The sequence below is a fragment of the Pelophylax lessonae genome, assembly GCF_965119305.1.
Source record: "Pelophylax lessonae genome assembly, chromosome: 3".
Lineage (NCBI taxonomy): Eukaryota > Metazoa > Chordata > Amphibia > Anura > Ranidae > Pelophylax > Pelophylax lessonae.
The window spans coordinates 342984232-343002410 of NC_138770.1; the positions used below are offsets into that span (position 1 = coordinate 342984232).

Below are 18179 nucleotides of genomic sequence, written 5' to 3' on the forward strand. Positions count from 1 at the left end.
TTTGGCCTATACTTTGGTAGGTATGGAGACATTATATCTTCTATTTTTTAATTTTTATTTTGTATTACTCTTTAACTTTTATAAAGATTTTTGAATTAAAAGTAATAGCATATGGGCTATTCATAGCCACTTAATGATGTGTGGATAAATGTCCAATTATATGCATGATACCTGGCTACTGTATGGAATACTTAACAATATCCATTAGCATTTACCATACCGACTTACCAGTCCATCCACCTAATCAAGGATTGACCATATGTTGATACTGTGATGCTTGCCACTATGGCACACTTCATATTTTACATATTGTTTGTTACCATGATCGTTTGATGATTTATGTACCCCATTGTTGGGAAATGTTTGTATACAATAAAGTCACATTTTTAGAGAAAATTTTAAATTACATTCCTCTGTGATATATTGGTTTTCAAAACGGTACCTTTAAAATCCCAACCTATGCCCCAACACTTGATACTCTTTGTACTCAATTTTTGTGCTTAATTTATTTTTACAGTGTAAAGTATATGTAACCCACAATCCAAATACTGTGTTGGTTTAAAATGTTTACTTAAATTCAAAGTAAATTGAAATGTTTTTTAATTTGCCCCTTTCAAAAAAGCAATACCAGTTAATCCTTCCCTGAAAGCATTGTTAATTCACCTACTGTTTTAGGTTGACAACACAAATGTCCAACAGTTATGCAACCTGTCAAACAGGCTTCCAACAGAGACTACAAGTGGCTACATCCACACACATTACCCAGGCATGGTTGCATTGCTGACATCATTAGGAAACCCATCCTAAGAAATGCCATGCAGCCATTGCTGTAGTACATACATATAGACAGGGAATTGCTGCCCAGAGGCAGCAAAAGACCAGCAGCAATGAGATGCAAAGGGATGGAAAATAAAGACAAAAACAGCTATTTGTATCTTTTAACTACTTGACGACCTGTAATATATACGTGCGTCATATGCGTCATTTTGCCTTCTCTGGTTTGGGGGCACGCTGTGCACCCCCCACAAATGCTGTGCCCACTGTGTACAGTTGATTGTGGATCTCAGTACTCAGGTCTGGTGATCATGTCAACAAAGCTGTTATGAATTAATTAATTTATAATACCTGTGTTTCCTATGTCGTGATTGGCCCACGACTATCACATGGTACCTGGGCCAATCACCACACCCGGTACCATGTGATTACCTGTAGCCAATCACAGATCACTAGTGATCACAGCTGTTATGAATGGTTAACCCACTCATGACTGTTGAAGATGCTGTTAAAATGATCTTCCATTTTTTTTTTTAACATACTGTCACCTGTCATAGTCCCTGATCATTGCCATATCAGTCATATGATGATGCTGTACTGCACTAGTGACAGTGTGTAAAACAAATTGTGAAAAAAACAAGTTTTGTTCCAATTTTTTATTTTCAAAAACAATGAGACAAAAAATTACAACCTAAAAAACTTGCCATGCTTCCTACTAAGATGTGGTTCACACCTATGCATTTTTTTGTGCGTTTTCAGTTTTTCAGTAGCATAATACAGTCCATTTACTATGGTTTCCTATGGGTCACATTCACATCTGTACATTTTATGGAAGCGTGTATTGAAAAATGCAAAATGCACCTGGAATATGCATCAACTGCAATATAAGTGTGAACCAGGCCAGTTTCTACATTCCAAAAAGGGGTCTTTTTTTTGGGGGGGGGGGGGGGTTTGTACTGTCCTAGCATTTTAGGGCCTAAAAAGAGATTAGATTGGCCATCAGTAGATCAGGATTGATCAATTTTCAAACATATATACCATAGGTTGACAATGCTGTAACTTTCACAGAAACCAATTAATGTACACTCATTGAGATTTTTGTTACCAAAAACATGTAGCAGAATATATTTTGGCTTATGTTTATGACGAAATTTGATTTTATTGGATATGTTTTAAAACAGAAAGTAGAAAATATTGTTTTTTGCAAAATTTTCAGGTTTTTTTTTTTCATTTATATAGCAAAAAAATAAAAAATCCAGTGGTGCTCAAATACCACCAGTAGAAAGCTCTATTTGTGTAAATAAAAATGATAAAACCAAGCAATCTTGTTTGAATGAACCTTAACAAATGCTCAATAGGAAATTTTGGCACAGTAGCATTTTGTTAGCTAGGCTTTGTTTGGGATTAAATATATATTCAAAGGAGTGTAGACAGTAAGCTCCTTCAGAGGAAGAGACTAATGTACAGTCAGTGCTTCAGTATTCTCCACCAAGTGCTTCTGAAAATGTCTGCTCCTTATAAATGATTAAATGATGTGTCATAGCAATATTAAAAATATTCAGTACATAACTGAAATACACACACATTTCCCCATGCTTTAAACTTTTTAAAATCACTGAAAGTATGGAAAATACTTGTTGATCTAACAGAAATCCAGTGTACTTCTGAATTTCTGTTTAAGCTGACAACACAGTGCCTTTGGTACTCTAAAATCTTAAGCATCATTTTCAGGCCACCCTACTGCACCATCAAACTCTGTCTATTCTCTCACTGTCCTTCTCCACATGCAAGCATTGCTTCTTTCACAGCAAAATAATGCTGTTGTCTTACCAAGAAACACTATTGGGTATAACAGTGAGCGTGACTTTCACCAACATTTGTTGTTGGAGGATCAATCACTGTTATTTAACCACTTGCCGACTGCCTAACGCCGATCTACGTCGGCAGTCAGCCCCTCACAGGCAAAGTGACGTAGGGCTACGTCACTAGCTTGTGAGGGTCTAGGGAGCGAGCGCGCGCCCCCGGAGGCACGCTCCCGCGTGGTCACGGACCCCCCCGCGCGTGTGACCAGCGGACCCGATGTCCGCCGGTCACTCGGCGATCGGCGGGGGAGAGGGAGAATGTCAGGCAGCTTGTGTAAACAAGCCACCTGCCATTCTCCTCGCTGTAAAGACACTGATCAAACGGATCTAGTATGTAGATCCGTTGATCAGTGTCCTTACAGCTCAAGCCACAGCCAATCACAGTAGAAAGCACGCCCCTAGGGATACACACAGCCCCTCCCTCCCAAATAAAGTTAACCCCTTCACAACCAGTGTATTTTTACAGTAACAGTGCATATGTATAGCACTGATTACTGTAGAAATGTCACTGGTAACCCCAAAAGTGTCACAAATGTCAGTCAAGGGTCCGATCTGTCCGCCCCAATGTCGCAGTACCGCAAAAAAAATCGCAGATCGCCGCCATTACGCGTTAAAAAAAAAAACAACAAAAATGACAAAAATCTTTCCCTTTGTTAGTAAACGCGATAACTTTTGCGCAAACCAATCAAAATACGCTTTTTGCGATTTTTTTACCAAACATATGTAGCATAAAACAAATTGGCCGAAAATTTAAAAAAATTTTGATTTTTACTTTTTTTTTGGGGGGAATTTCATATAAAAAATGTGAAAAATATTGTTATTTTTGCAAAATTGACGCTCTTTTTTTGTTTATAGCAAGATCAAAAAATCGCACAGGTGATCAAATACCACCAAAAGAAAGCTCTGTTTGTGGGAAAAAAAGGACATCAAATTCGTTTAGGTACAGCGTCGCACGACCGCGCAATTGTCCGTTAAAGTCACGCAGTGCCGAATCGCAAAATACCCCCTGGTCAGGAAGGGGGTAAAATCTTCCGGGGCTTAAGTGGTTAAAGCACATGGACCTGGTTGATTCTTTACCAGAGATGTTTGGTGAATGTAGCAACCACAGCTTTGGAAGTAGACCCCATGTGTAGGGAGGTTTTTTGGGGGGGGGGAATGTAATTCTGGGACATGCCTATGTCAACAGGAACTGAGCAACCAGCAGCTACCCTGCAAGAATTTTAGAAGCCTGGTAATCATATCAGAGGGAGTAATTCAGACTGTTTTATGCTACAGGAACACAATGAAATAAAAAAAAAAATGAATGCTGGAAAATTATCTAGGACAGTGTTTCTCAACCTCTTTTCAGTCAAGGCACCCTTTTTAAAATGATGGACAATCTCGAGGCACCCTTTAAAAATTATGGACAGTCTTGAGGCACCCCATTCTAAAATGTAAAAACTATTCTAATAGTTTTACATAATTCAGCAACATCCACACATGTGGGACACCCAACGTTGGAGGTGATTTATTCCTCCAAAGCAAATACATGTTTGCAAACTGGTGCTGACTAGTATTCCAGTGTTTCTCTTCTCCCTCAGTTTTTCCCACTCACTCAGCTAATGTGAACCCAACACTGATGGAGAGGGGCAGGGGATGGTCAAACAATCATGCTATTCAGACAGCTTACATCCTCCTTATCAACTGATTATGCCAATGGTTGTTAGGACTCTGGCAGCTAGAAGGTCGTAATGGTGCTCAATGAAAACCTGTGGCTTTGTGTAACTAAAAGGCAGGCTTTGTATACAGAATTGGGCACTTTTTAGGCATTTTGGAAAGGCACGCCTAAAGAAGTCTCAAGGCACCCCAGGGTGCCTGGGCACCCTGGTTGAAAAATGCTGATCTAGGAGGTAGATAGCGGTTTAGGGGTACATTTGGGTCACACCTATACTACATTTTAAATTAAATAAATAGAACAAAAATCAGCGTATTCCGTGTTTGACTTTAGTTTAGTTGTGAAAGATACAGTGGCCCTCATATATTAATAATGTGTGAAAGAATGGTATCAACACTGCAAGTATCAGCTTGACAGATGCTTCTTTTTTCTTATCTTTAATATCTGTATTGAGGTTTCTTTAGAGAGTTATTTTCAGGACCTTTTTTTACAAATTGTCTCTGAAGACTTTGCCAGCCTTGAAATTACATTTATATGGATTCCAAATTCTTTGTTTAATTGTGTGTTTTTTGAATAAGAAAAAGGCTGTTAAATTCTAAAATTATTGCCAAACATACTTAGGCTCCATGTACATGGGACGCTGGAAATGGCCGTTTAGGAGCAGTTGGGCGTTTTTTTCAGAAGCCCCTGAACCTATCTACATTTTATCTTATCTGTCCATGTACACCAGGTCGTTTACAGTCATTTGCAGGCAGTTGCGTTCAGGGACTTTTTTTAGAACGCAATTATTTGCGTTCGAACGTGTGTTTCCCGACGTTTCAAACGCACAAACGCGTCCGAATGCATCTGAAGGCGTCCGAACGCGATGACCCGCGTTTAGCGTTCGCGTTTTTCCATTTTAAAGGGGAATCATTTTTTGACCTCTAGGAACGGTTCTAAACGCAAACGACCGAACGGACGTTTCAAACGTCCTAAAAATTGCAGCATTCAAAGGGACTTTTAACAACGTCCCGTGTACATGGAGCCTTAGGCCTCATGTACACTATAGCTGCTAAACTGAAGTTTAGGAGCAGTTGGGCATTTTTTTCAGAAGCCTCTGAGCTCTCCTCTATGTTATCTTAGGTGTACGTGTACACTCAGTCGTTTATAGTTGATTAGAGGCAGTTGAGGTTACAAGCATTTTTTGAAAGCAGAAAAATTGCGTTCAGGACTGTAGTATATTGGTTTTTTTAAACCCCAAATGCTTATAACCTCAGTAAACTGCGTTTATGCGCGTTTTTTGTTTATAAGCATTTTTAAAGGGGAAAACATTTTAGATACTTATTGAACATATAAAAAAAAATGTTGAAAAAGCACACATTTCACCACATGCTGTTGCCTGCATTAAAGGGAAACTCTGGTTCTCTCACGCAATTTTCTTTGTCTTCGGAGCCTCAGCAACAGCAAGAGCAACATCAGGAGCATTTCCTCACACATGCTTATAATGGGGTCCATAGTGAAAAACACCAAAAAATAAGACAGCTATCTACAAGCACACTGCTCTCTCTGCTCCTGCTTTCTCTCTTCTCTCACAGAATGGCTGAAATAGTTATTCATGCATTCTCTGCATTTGGGAGGATCTCCTGTGGTTATCTTTCAAAAACGCTTCTAACCTCAATGCTCATAACTTGCTGCTAAACTTACAGTGCCTTGCGAAAGTATTCGGCCCCCTTGAACTTTGCGACCTTTTGCCACATTTCAGGCTTCAAACATAAAGATATAAAACTGTAATGTTTTATGAAGAATCAACAACAAGTGGGACACAATCAGGAAGTGGAACAAAATTTATTGGATATTTCAAACTTTTTGAACAAATAAAAAAACTGAAAAATTGGTCGTGCAAAGTTATTCAGCCCCCTTAAGTTAATACTTTGTAGCGCCACCTTTTGCTGCGATTACAGCTGTAAGTCACTTGGGGTATGTCTCTATCAGTTTTGCACATCGAGAGACTGAAATTTTTGCCCATTCCTCCTTGCAAACAGCTCGAGCTCAGTGAGGTTGGATGGAGAGCGTTTCTGAACAGCAGTTTTCAGTTCTTTCCACAGATTCTCGATTGGATTCAGGTCTGGACTTTGACTTGGCCATTCTAACACCTGGATATGTTTATTTGTGAACCATTCCATTGTAGATTTTGCTTTATGTTTTGGATCATTGTCTTGTTGAAAGACAAATCTCCGTCCCGGTCTCAGGTCTTTTGTAGACTCCATCAGGTTTTCTTCCAGAATGGTCCTGTATTTGGCTCCATCCATCTTCCCATCAATTTTAACCATCTTCCCTGTCCCTGCTGAAGAAAAGCAGGCCCAAACCATGATGCTGCCACCACCATGTTTGACAGTGGGGATGGTGTGTTCAGAGTGATGATCTGTGTTGCTTTTACGCCAAACATAATGTTTTGCATTGCTGCCAAAAAGTTTGATTTTGGTTTCATCTGACCAGAACACCTTCTTCCACATGTTTGGTGTGTCTCCCAGGTGGCTTGTGGCAAACTTTAAACAACACTTTTTATGGATATCTTTAAGAAATGGCTTTCTTCTTGCCACTCTTCCATAAAGGCCAGATTTGTGCAGTATAAGACTGACTGTTGTCCTATGGACAGAGTCTCCCACCTCAGCTGTAGATCTCTGCAGTTCATCCAGAGTGATCATGGGCCTCTTGGCTGCATCTCTGATCAGTCTTCTCCTTGTATGAGCTAGACGGACGGCCAGGTCTTCGTAGATTTGTAGTGGTCTGATACTCCTTCCATTTCAATATTATCGCTTGCACAGTGCTCCTTGGGATGTTTAAAGCTTGGGAAATCTTTTTGTATCCAAATCCAGCTTTAAACTTCTCCACAACAGTATCTCGGACCTGCCTGGTGTGTTCCTTGTTCTTCATGATGCTCTCTGCGCTTTAAACTGACCTCTGAGACTATCACAGTGCAGGTGCATTTATACGGAGACTTGATTACACACAGGTGGATTCTATTTATCATCATTAGTCATTTAGGTCAACATTGGATCATTCAGAGATCCTCACTGAACTTCTGGAGAGAGTATGCTGCACTGAATGTAAAGGGGCTGAATAATTTTGCACGCCCAATTTTTCAGTTTTTTATTTGTTAACAAAGTTTGAAATATCCAATAAATTTCGTTCAACTTCATGATTGTGTCCCACTTGTTGATTCTTCACAAAAAATTACAGTTTTATATCTTTGTTTGAAGCCTGAAATGTGGCAAAAGGTCGCAAAGTTCAAGGGGGCTGAATACTTTCGCAAGGCACTGTACATAAACTTGGTATATGAAAGCTGTAAAATGAACGTTTTTCACTGACTTCCAGCTGTCAAGTTTCCAATGTTCAGAAAAGATTTTCAACTGGCCTGTGTACATGATCCCTTATAAAGTTTGGATTCTGTTTCTGTTGGATTCTGTTATGGCACGTTTTTGGGGTTCATAAATGAAAGAAAGTCCACTAGAGTCCTAGAAAATAGCAAGCGAACATTTGGAGACACCAACCTTAAAACAAATGAACTGCCTTTGCATTTTGTAATTCCACAATATTTTCAAATAAAATAAAAAAAAGCCAACATTGGTATTTTGTACTGGTAGCAAAATGTTGTGTAAACCAAAACATATAGAATTGCAGCATGCTTTATGCATAATGCATTAGAAAAATCACCAAACAAAGCAGAAATATGTTCTACCTGAGGAGGCAGAAGGATATTGGGTGGGAAAGTCTGTGCTTTATCCTGAACTTTCTGGGTCATAACTCCTTAAGGAATAAAAAGTAATTCCATGACAAGAATAGATTTTTATGCCACAGAAAAGCTTTAGTAGTTACCTGCTGCACAAAGAGGACTTGATAAATTATACATATTGGAGTGTAGTGCTGCTTTGCTTTGCCTGCACTTTCTAAGTCACTACGTCTTCCCTTTCTTAGTGATGGTTTGTCATGGAAAATATGCATCTTTTGATGTTGTAGTGCTCCCCTGTTGAGAGACTTTGAAAGGTTTAGATTTCTTTATGAGCTTCCAGGTGGTACATATTTTGCATCTGAATTTAAATCAGCTAGCGTTTTGGGCAGAGAGGTAATGGGGGATGAAATTGCACAAGTTAAACCCTTTTCTGTCTTTCCTTTTTTCAAAGGTAAAAGTGGAAAATTGTGGTTATATGTGAAAGTGTTTACTACATTATTATTAACTTCTCAGCAGGATTGGTAACTATACATGATGTGACTTTTGTTGAATGTGACCAAGATTTAATTATCACTCGATAATTGAACAGGGCATAGGGGGAGGGTAATATTAAAACAAGTGTTACAAAGCAGTAAAATGCTGTATGCGCTGGCTGAATCATCTTAAAAAAAAAGAATAAGCAAGAAGGAATGGCAATGTCTTTGCTTTAAAAGAATGTAAGAATTATTTTAGTAACATAGGAGAGAACGAGTTTTGTTTGAGTTTGACTTCTCCTTAAATGGGGAGGTTGCATTAGCTTTTTTTTTTTTCTCGTTTTTTCCTGTATTTTCACCTGGTGATCCAGCCAGTAAGTCTGCTGTTTTTCTTTAACAGACCAAACTGTCTAGCAAAAGTTGCACGCAGAAGGTTGAGACTAACCATTTAACACTAACAGGGGTACAATTGTCAGTTTGTATTATTTTGGTCAATATCAATCTTTATCCCAAAAGTATTAAACACGTTTTTGTATCTGTTTAAAAAGTATAAGCTGGATCTAATTTGTTCATCATTTATAGAAAGTCCATTTAAGTCTACCAGTTCCTCTGATTCTACCCCCTCCAAACAATGCGTCTGTCCAAGGATGTCTTTGTTGCTCCTCCATAGATACAGAAGCCACCCTAAAAACGGAAGCATGCTACTTACCAGATCACATGGTAAAATAAAGGAAAATACCTAAATACAGAAAAAAGCAGACACCGCATGTAATGGTTGGCAATATAAAATATATCAATAGTCATATGTCTTTTACAGGTATTGGAACATACAAATAATTGTACGTACCCTTCTGTTACCAGAGGGTTTATAACTGGCATGCGTTAATGCTGGGATGATTGGAGAACAGAGCCGCTCAGGTGTATCAGTCCAACCTGGTGCTGGTAAGACCCGTCATCCGGATAAAGTGCAAAGGAAGTAGTGGAACCGCAGTTCCACTACTTCCTATGCGTTAATGCTGAACACCAGGCATACGGATAACTATCCAATTGAAATACGTATGTGGGAACTATTTTATCTGCCAAAGAATTTGTATTTATGTCCTTTCTGTTCTTAAGAGTGGACATGAGAACTTAGTGGTTACATGATCACTCGGTTTTAAGGCCTAAAGCCGGTAAGGAACAGCTGCAGTACCCGACCAATGCTGCAGTAGGTAGGTGATTATTCATTTTTTTTAGGATTCCTGCATTTCTCCTTTAAGTAAATGGGTTCCTGCAAAACTATAGAGAGCTGTTGCATGCATGCAATTTCACCCATCATCTCTTTTCTATGTTATCTGATCTATATTGCACAGTGATTTTAGTCTGTTTACTTAAGATGACTGAACATTGACCAGTCATATATATGGGTTTTCACATTTTTCCACATGTTTAAAGATGTCAGCATTCATAAGCACGTGCCTCTACAAATAATCCAGTGACAACAACAGGAAATAGATTGCCTATACAAACTCTAGTGTATTGTATTAAATGCATGGTTTACTATATTCTGTTATGCATTATTTACTATATTCCTTCATTGAAGCTCAACTTAATTGTATCTGAGCACCACAATCTGAAAACTCTATTTCATTTATTTTTAATATTCAAAGCAAACTCACCAATCCATCCATATCTCCATGTTTTTTTTGAGAAATCACTTTGAAAAACACCACCCTAGCATTTCTAATTACAGCCCTCTTGAGTAGGACTTCCTGGTATCTATGTGCCTTTAGCTCAGCCATGCAGGCAGGCGGGTGTGATTAGCTGAGGAAGCCCTTGCTCCAGCCTCAAGATGAAAGAAAAAAAAACTGCCCATAAAGATTCATGGGATGTATGGCATAATTTTGGCTTAGACCAGAAACCAGGAATCAATTGAGCAAAAGTATAAATTAAAAACAAGTAAATATAAGACACCTTTCTATCTATTTATTAATGTTACCAGCATAAGGAATAAAGTGGATGTAAACCCCATCCATGAAATTTGACCTGGGCACATACATCTTTAGTATTTACCTATCTCTCTCCAAAGCCCTAAGTCCTGTGTCTTTCTGCTGCTCTGTTCCTCTGTTATCAGAATGATAACTTCTGACAAGCTCCCTGACAGAGGAGATAAAGGCAGCTGAAACTTTGAGTCGGGGAGGGAACTTCAAGACAGATTAGCAGAGAACTTGTCTATTCACAGCACAGCTCTTCAAGTTTCTTCATTCCTCTGCCTATGTGGAGGGGGGTGTGTGCCTTTCCTCCAATCAGCTCACACACAGTGTATGCCTAGACTCCCCTTCCACTGCTGAAACAGGAAGAAAGATTTGGAACACAATATGCACGTTTTTAAGAATATAGATAGCTAAGGACAGCAGATATACAAATAAAACGTATATAGGAGGATTAGTTTCATCTCTGTGTATCATCTGAGGCTGTTTACTTCACTGGGTATATGTGAGGGTCTGCATCCATTTTAAAATAGCTAATGTGATTGAGAGAATTTAGTTCCTTTTTAATTAGGAACCTTATTCGGGTATTTTTAGGGAGGGGCTTGAGCATTATTTGGACCTGTTTGCAGGTTTGACTACTGAAGACATCTCGGACCTTACAATCTGACTACGACAAACTGTTTATGAACATTCATAATTCATTACCCAGAGACACCTGTTGTCTCTCTGAAGTTATTGTCCACATCCTGCCCCTGAGGAGACTGAAGACACATTAAATACAGGCCCTGGTCGTAAAACAAATAAATGACTATCTGTAGCTGAGAAAGGATTACATGCTCTTACTACGAAAGAAAAAGGCTATAATCCCTAATCTGACCCTCCTACAATGATAGTTCCTTACCTATTTGAGAGCCTCTGGTTACCTGACTATTTTTTAGCAGTTCTTAGATCACTGGCACCATGGCATCAATAGAAAAATAAAAGTTTAACCCCCATTTAAATATTATGCTAATGTACTTTTGAAGAAAGCATTATCCAACTATGTATTTGCTGAATTTTCCAGGATTTGTACTGGCAGGTTATGTACATTTTACACTCATACATTTGTATCTCTTACCCCTTGCATACATAGAGTACCAGACTGATATAATCTTCTGCTGTTTACAGCATCGTCTGTGTAAATGGATATCGGTAGATTGCTGATAAAACTGTATAGCAGGATTCCTGCATAACATGTTGCATAATACCACGGTGTTCTTTTCATTTTAATGGCTTGAACAAGTAAGTGATAACGCCAGGAGCATTGCTGAACATATGTAATTTGTCTCCGATTTGTCCCTTTCCTGTCACTGAACTGCTCTCTCTGGTGCTTCTGGAAAGCAGTTTGCATCTAAGAAAGGGTGGACGCTCTGACGGCAGGTAGTTACTTTTGATGCTCAGTGTGAAGATAATAGCTTCTCTCTAAAATAATAATGTAGAGTTCTTACTTCTAAAACTTATATGGGGACACCAAATTGCAAGATGTTAGCTAGTGGGTATATGTATTATTTTTCAAATTACATCTGACACATCTGCTCTGTTATACTAAATTCTACAAAAAGAATGCAAATTATATGCATTTTTATATGTCATGATTACAGAATTTTCCGCAGTCTAACATAATGTAACATTACAGGTGTTCTGTAGCCCATGTCACTGTGTATGTAATGATGCTTGTTCCTGATTATATGGATAGTAATAATGAAGTGAATAATTTAGTGTAGATGTAATACTGTCATGCAGTAGAAACAATTCTAATTTTTCATATATGAATATTTGCAGAGCATGATGTCACCTGTAATCCAAAGTACACAAAAGGTGAAAGAGTTCAAGGTATTGTAAATGCTCATAATATTGTTACATAAAAAAAAAAAAAAAATGGAAACATGTTTCTGGGGCAACAAAACTCCCCTATCATCAGGGCTTAGTAGAAAGGAATTAGGACTGAATATAGTTCCAATTCTGAAGGAGGTTTTTCACCATATCAAATGTATTTCCACTTGGTTATCATTGCCTTTGAGTCCATTCTAGTCCTTTTTCCAGTCCTTATCTTCTAAGTCCTAATGTGGTTGGATGCTTTGTTGACCCCAAGATGCATTGGATGCTTTTATGTGACAGTATTATGAACAGTGAAAGGCAATTTGGACTTTTTCACTTTGTGGTTTAGCACCCATTTGTATACTTTGAGTTGCTTTTGAGTGTCCATTTTGGGAGGCCTGTGTGTTTTGAGAGCCAGTGAGCTTGCTTGATGATTTCATAGCATTTGTACCATTGATTTAAAACATTGAAATCCCTGAACCTCTTAAATGTTTTATAATGTCACCTGTAACAGTTTAACAAATGTTTGCATTTTTTCAGTTTAGAGCAGTGATTTTAAAATAAGGTGAATGATAATTGGCTGCTTTGGGTTATTGCACTTTGCCAGCTGTTATTTAAGTGTATGTCATTTTTTTTTACATTATCTGATATACCATAGTTTTTTCAAAGCTGGAGGGTTTTATATTTTTTCAGAAATACCATGGTTGTTCTTGAAGTGGTTGTTAAGCCACTATCTGATCTTGCACCATCCCCTCTGTTAAATAACAACCTGTGTCCTGGTGTTTTGTGCTTTATAAAAAAAAAAGAAAAGCCGATTTCTACCTGTTTTTACAGTGCCTCCCAGCGCTCACGTGACTCCAGACTCTCTTCTCTCCCTGTCTGACATCTCCAGCGGACAGGGCTGAGAACTCCCACTGACGTCAGCCGGGGGGGGGGGGGGGAGAAAGAAGTCATGTAAACTGACCACGGTGTTAGGGCTCAGCAGCCATGATAACCTGTGGTCAGTTCACGGGGGGGGGGGGCAGAACCAGGCAGAATCAGCCGGGTATATCAGGTGATAGAAGGGGCTAATTACACGGCACAAGCACTGTGCTGTATTCCATGCTTTAAAGGAACAGTAATCATTTTTTAGGGTAACAAATGCTTTAAGATGCAGGGTTTCTTTCTTGGTTGTACACCAATACCCTAATGTGTTTTAAGGTGGAGCTGAACACAAAAAGTGAAGATTTGCTATATTATGTTAAAGTAATATTAAAGGCATGTTTTTTTTTTAAAAAAAAACTAACATGATCCTCCTCTTCTTCGGTATCCCACCTGCTTTTCTTACTCCTCCCTCCTGCCAAGTGTGCTCAGAGCAAACAGCTTGCTGTGGGGACACCCATGCAGGCTCACTCCCAAGCCAGAGCTCTGCATGTCCTTTCAGACACAGAGCCAGGCTCTGCCCTGCCCCACCCCACCCCCCCTTTCTTCTCATTGCCTCGCTAGCTGTGATTGACAGCAGCAAGAGCCAATGACTCCCCCTGCTATCTCAGCCAATGAGGAGGGAGAGTCCCCGGAGAGCTGAGTCTCTCTTGAATATCACTGGATTGTGATGGGGTTTAGATAAGTATTAGGGGGGCTCCTGCACACACAAAGTTTTTTGTACCTTTTTGCATAGAATGCATGCATGCAAAAAACCTTAAGCCTTTAAAACCACCAAAGTGAAGGAAAACTGCACATGTGAAAACATCTGTGCACTTACCTCTTTTTAATCTGGTCTGGTCATGTGATTCTGAAGCTTCTGCTCCGCTGTGTCAGTGAGTGGTTACTGCAAAGGGGAAGAGGGAGTGCCGACAATGGCTGCTCCATGGGAGCCTATGTGGATGTCAGATCTCACAGACTTCACAGATGTTGTTGAGCACTCCCTTACAAAGGGGAGCCAGAGCTACAGGGTCCCATGACTGGACCAGATTAAAAAAAAGGTTAACATACAGATCTTATTTTATACAAGGTATGTATGACAGGTAGGGGGAGAGGATGTTTTTAAGAATAGGTAATATTAGACTTTTCTTCCACCCAAATTGTGTATAAGCAATGTCCCGAAAATCTAAACTTTTTCTTCAATTTCCACTTAAAAACATCAGTGCATTTCATGGTAAATGACTGTGACTATAGTATCATAACTGTATATCAGCAATGTAAGTTCTAATGCACTGCTACCTTTGAATGCTAGCCTCAGGAGATTTGGGGGGGGGGGGGGTGATGTCACTACTGTGATGCTCACTGTTCTATGGCTAGAGGTTCTGATGTTCTGCCAAGATGATCACCTCCACACAGACACAATGCAGAAGAAGACATAGTAAAACAGTTGTGGGAAAAGATTCCCTGCAGGTAGACAAACAATGCTGGAGACTAGAGTTTTCTTTTAGCCTGTCTGTACAGGCAGCACAGCTTTAACAAATCATGTTTTCTTTAATAAAACTGGTTTTACTTAAAACGTCCTTAGTTAATAAAAATTCATCTTCGCTGGGCTATAATTGCAATAGCAGCAGTGTTGTATAAAGTTAAACATACTAAACCTATCTTTATATGTATAGTCATACTACTGACAAATATGTGTCCAAGAACATAATCATATAATCTGATTAATGACAATAGCATTCTTATCCCTTTTTAAGAAATATTAAACAGAATAGTAATAGCATGACTTTTTTTGTAGAAATAGAACAGTTTAAAACATAGTACTTTTAATTATGTGTCTAAAAAAACGAAATCTGAAAATAAATGAGAACTTTCTGCACTCAAGCCTGCTAGAGGCTGATGAATTCACACAAGCCACAGCTCACTAATAATGTAGCCACCTTTGTTAACCATTGGTTTGACAAGTAATGAGGCATCATCTGTAAGATTTTCTAGACGGTGTCTGCTCTCTGATCAAAGCTTCTGGTGGATTTGCTGAGCTTCCCAAGTCAGGTGCTGCTGGGTCTGTGCTAGTGATGGATGACTGTAGTTCAACAATCATCAATAACCAAGAAATATTTATTTCACTTCAGTAGTATCATTAGGCCCAGTTTAATTGAGACTGAATGCACATTAAATTAGATAACTGTATTTTAAACTGGCATCTTTAACGCCGTTATTATTAGTAGCAATGACAGTTTTGACCAATGATTTTTTCTTTGATCATTATCAATATGCTGTTACTATTATATTGAAGCTAAATCAATACATATTATGTGTTGGAAAGACAACCGGAAATGCTATGTCAATTTACCTTTCTTTGATTCATATTCATTGTTAAGTATAGTGATCAAAAGCTGTCTAGATGCTATTAGAACTGATTGATGTCACAATCAACCTCAATCACATAAACGCCACTGCTGGAATCTTTTTATGAGCTTCTAAATAAGCAGTATGATTTTTTTTTTAATTGCATTTATTCATGGCTGTTCCAAAGCACAAATTACAATTAAATGTTTTATTTTCTAGGGTAGAAGAGGGAAACCAGGGTCCCCTGGCAAAGATGGTCCACCTGGACCTCCTGTAAGTATATAGCTTTTGTGTGATCCTATCACTGCTGACAGCTGGATGCAGTATATTTGGTGTTATTTTATTTCAATGTATTTCCGCTGAGAGATATGAAGAGAACACTCTGCAATTTGAAAAGGCTCTAATTTCAGCACAGGATTTATTGAGAAAATGAATGACAATAGGGTCTGTTCAGTCCCTTTTGATTAGATGGTACCATTTTCAATTATCTGTGTATATTCTTTTCACAGTATCCTTTTCTGTATTGGCTTGTGATATGACATTCTCTGTAATGATCATACAGGCTGCTTTGATATATACAGGGTGCTTGTAACTTTGTGCAAAGTAAACTCCAATGCACAGAAAACAATGTTATAGCCAAGTCCATAAAGCAAAAAGCTTTTTAAAGTAAAAATGAACCCTCATCCTGTAAAACAACCCATTCAGCATAAAAGAGAGATGAAAGGCAAAACATTTGTGTGTGTGTGTGTGTGTGTATATATATATATATATATATATATATATATATATATATATATATATATCATCATCATCATCATCATCAATACATTTTTCTTTCGTTTTTTATGTGATCACCTAACCTCTGTTCTCAGCTGCATAATGGGCTTGGAGAGGTGGAGAAAAAACAGTAGCACACTGATCTTCCCCAGTGTGGGGAGGACTGTCAGCAGTAGTCTTGGCCACTGGAAGATAGGCAGATTGTTCTTCCAGCACAGCAATAAAATGAGCATGCTGAGATGAACGTGCTCTCATGCCAGGATCACCAGGGATTTCACACAAAAGAAGAAATACAAAGAGATCAGGCTACTTTTTAACACACGTACATAGTAAAACAGACACATATCAGGAATATGAAGTGTTAGGTTAACATATTCACTGTTCTAACAATATGAATTAAAACTGAGGCTTTTGTTGCATTGCAAACAATACATTTTCAAAAATATATATAGAAGCCACACTGCCTCAAGGTCCCTCTGTGCAATGTGATCCCTAACTCTAGTGTAATAAAGCTTTCATATTTGTGCAAATATAGCAGCAAATAATAAATTGAGGTGTGCCTGGAGGCAGCCCATTCCTCCTTAAAGTGAAACACCAGAAGTCCAGTATTTGAGACACTGGAGGTCTTTAGTTGCCATTATTCTGTGCTGGGCCTTTGTTGTGCCCCTGTGCCTTTAGGGAGCAGCAGACTAGCTCCTGGAATACTTGTTCTTAATTTATTCAGTACTATATATGTCCAATAATAGTAGTTCTACTAGATTAGAGTTAGGGACCATACCTCTTGATGGGGCAGCGTGGTTTCCACATACTGTATATTTGCAAATGATTACAACAAAAATTCTGTTTTGAACTCAAATTGGTAAAGCAATGTATAATTATTTTTTGCTGACTAGCTGGTATGAGTATTGAGATATTTTTGTATTTTTTCTGTATTTTATAGGTTTTTTAATCAAAACATTAGCATTTTAACCACTTAAGGGCTGGAAGATTTTGCCCCCTTAATGGCCAGGCCATTTTTTGCAATTTGGCACTGCGTGAATTTAACTGGTAATTGTGCAGTCAAGCAATGCTGTACCCAAACAAAATGTATGTCCTTTTTTTCCACAAATACAGATTTGATCACCACTGGGGTTTTTATTTTTTGCAATATAAATTAAAAAAAACTTTGTTATAAAAAATTTCCAATAAACTCAATTTTTGTCATACATTTAAGACAACATGTATTTTGCTGCATGTCTTTGATAAAAAAATCTTAGTACGCGTATAGTTATTGGTTTGCTCAAAAGTTATAGCGTCTACAAATTATGTTGTATATACTGGAATTTACGCAGCTTTTACTGTTTGACTACTTATCTCATTTCTTAAAGTGCTAAAATGTCAGGGCAGTACAACCCCCCCCCCCCCCCAATTATCCATTTTCTTAAAGTAGACACCCCAAGGAATTTTCTGAGAGGCATGTTGAACCCATTGAATATTACATTTTTTTGTCACAAGTGTTTGAAAAATGACAAAAATGGTTGTTTTACACCAAGTTGTCATTGAAATAATATATTGCTCACACATGCCATGGGTAGATGTGCAATTACACCCTGCTGCTTCTCCTGAGTATGGGGATACATAATGTGTGAGACTTTTTGGCAGTCTAGCCGGGTACAGGACACCTAAAAGCAATCACCACCTTCAGGATTTCTCAGGGTGTAATTGTTGATTTCACTCCTCACTACTTATCACACTTTCAGAGGCCATGAAATGCCAAGACAGCACAACCCCCCCCCCCCCTCCTAAATTACCCTTTTCAGAAAATAGACACCCTAAGCTATTTGCTGAGAGGCATGTTGAGTCCATGGAATATTT

General features: G+C 38.5%; 1 protein-coding gene across 1 annotated transcript in view; it reads left to right on the top strand.

Moving 5' to 3' along the window:
* The window catches only part of COL19A1 (collagen type XIX alpha 1 chain), a 1241599-nt gene that overhangs the window by 634077 nt on the left and 589343 nt on the right, over positions 1-18179 (top strand). The window contains exon 18 of the mRNA XM_082249430.1: positions 15768-15821. Coding sequence (XP_082105556.1) covers positions 15768-15821 — 54 coding nt within the window. The remainder of the gene's footprint in view (positions 1-15767; positions 15822-18179) is intronic.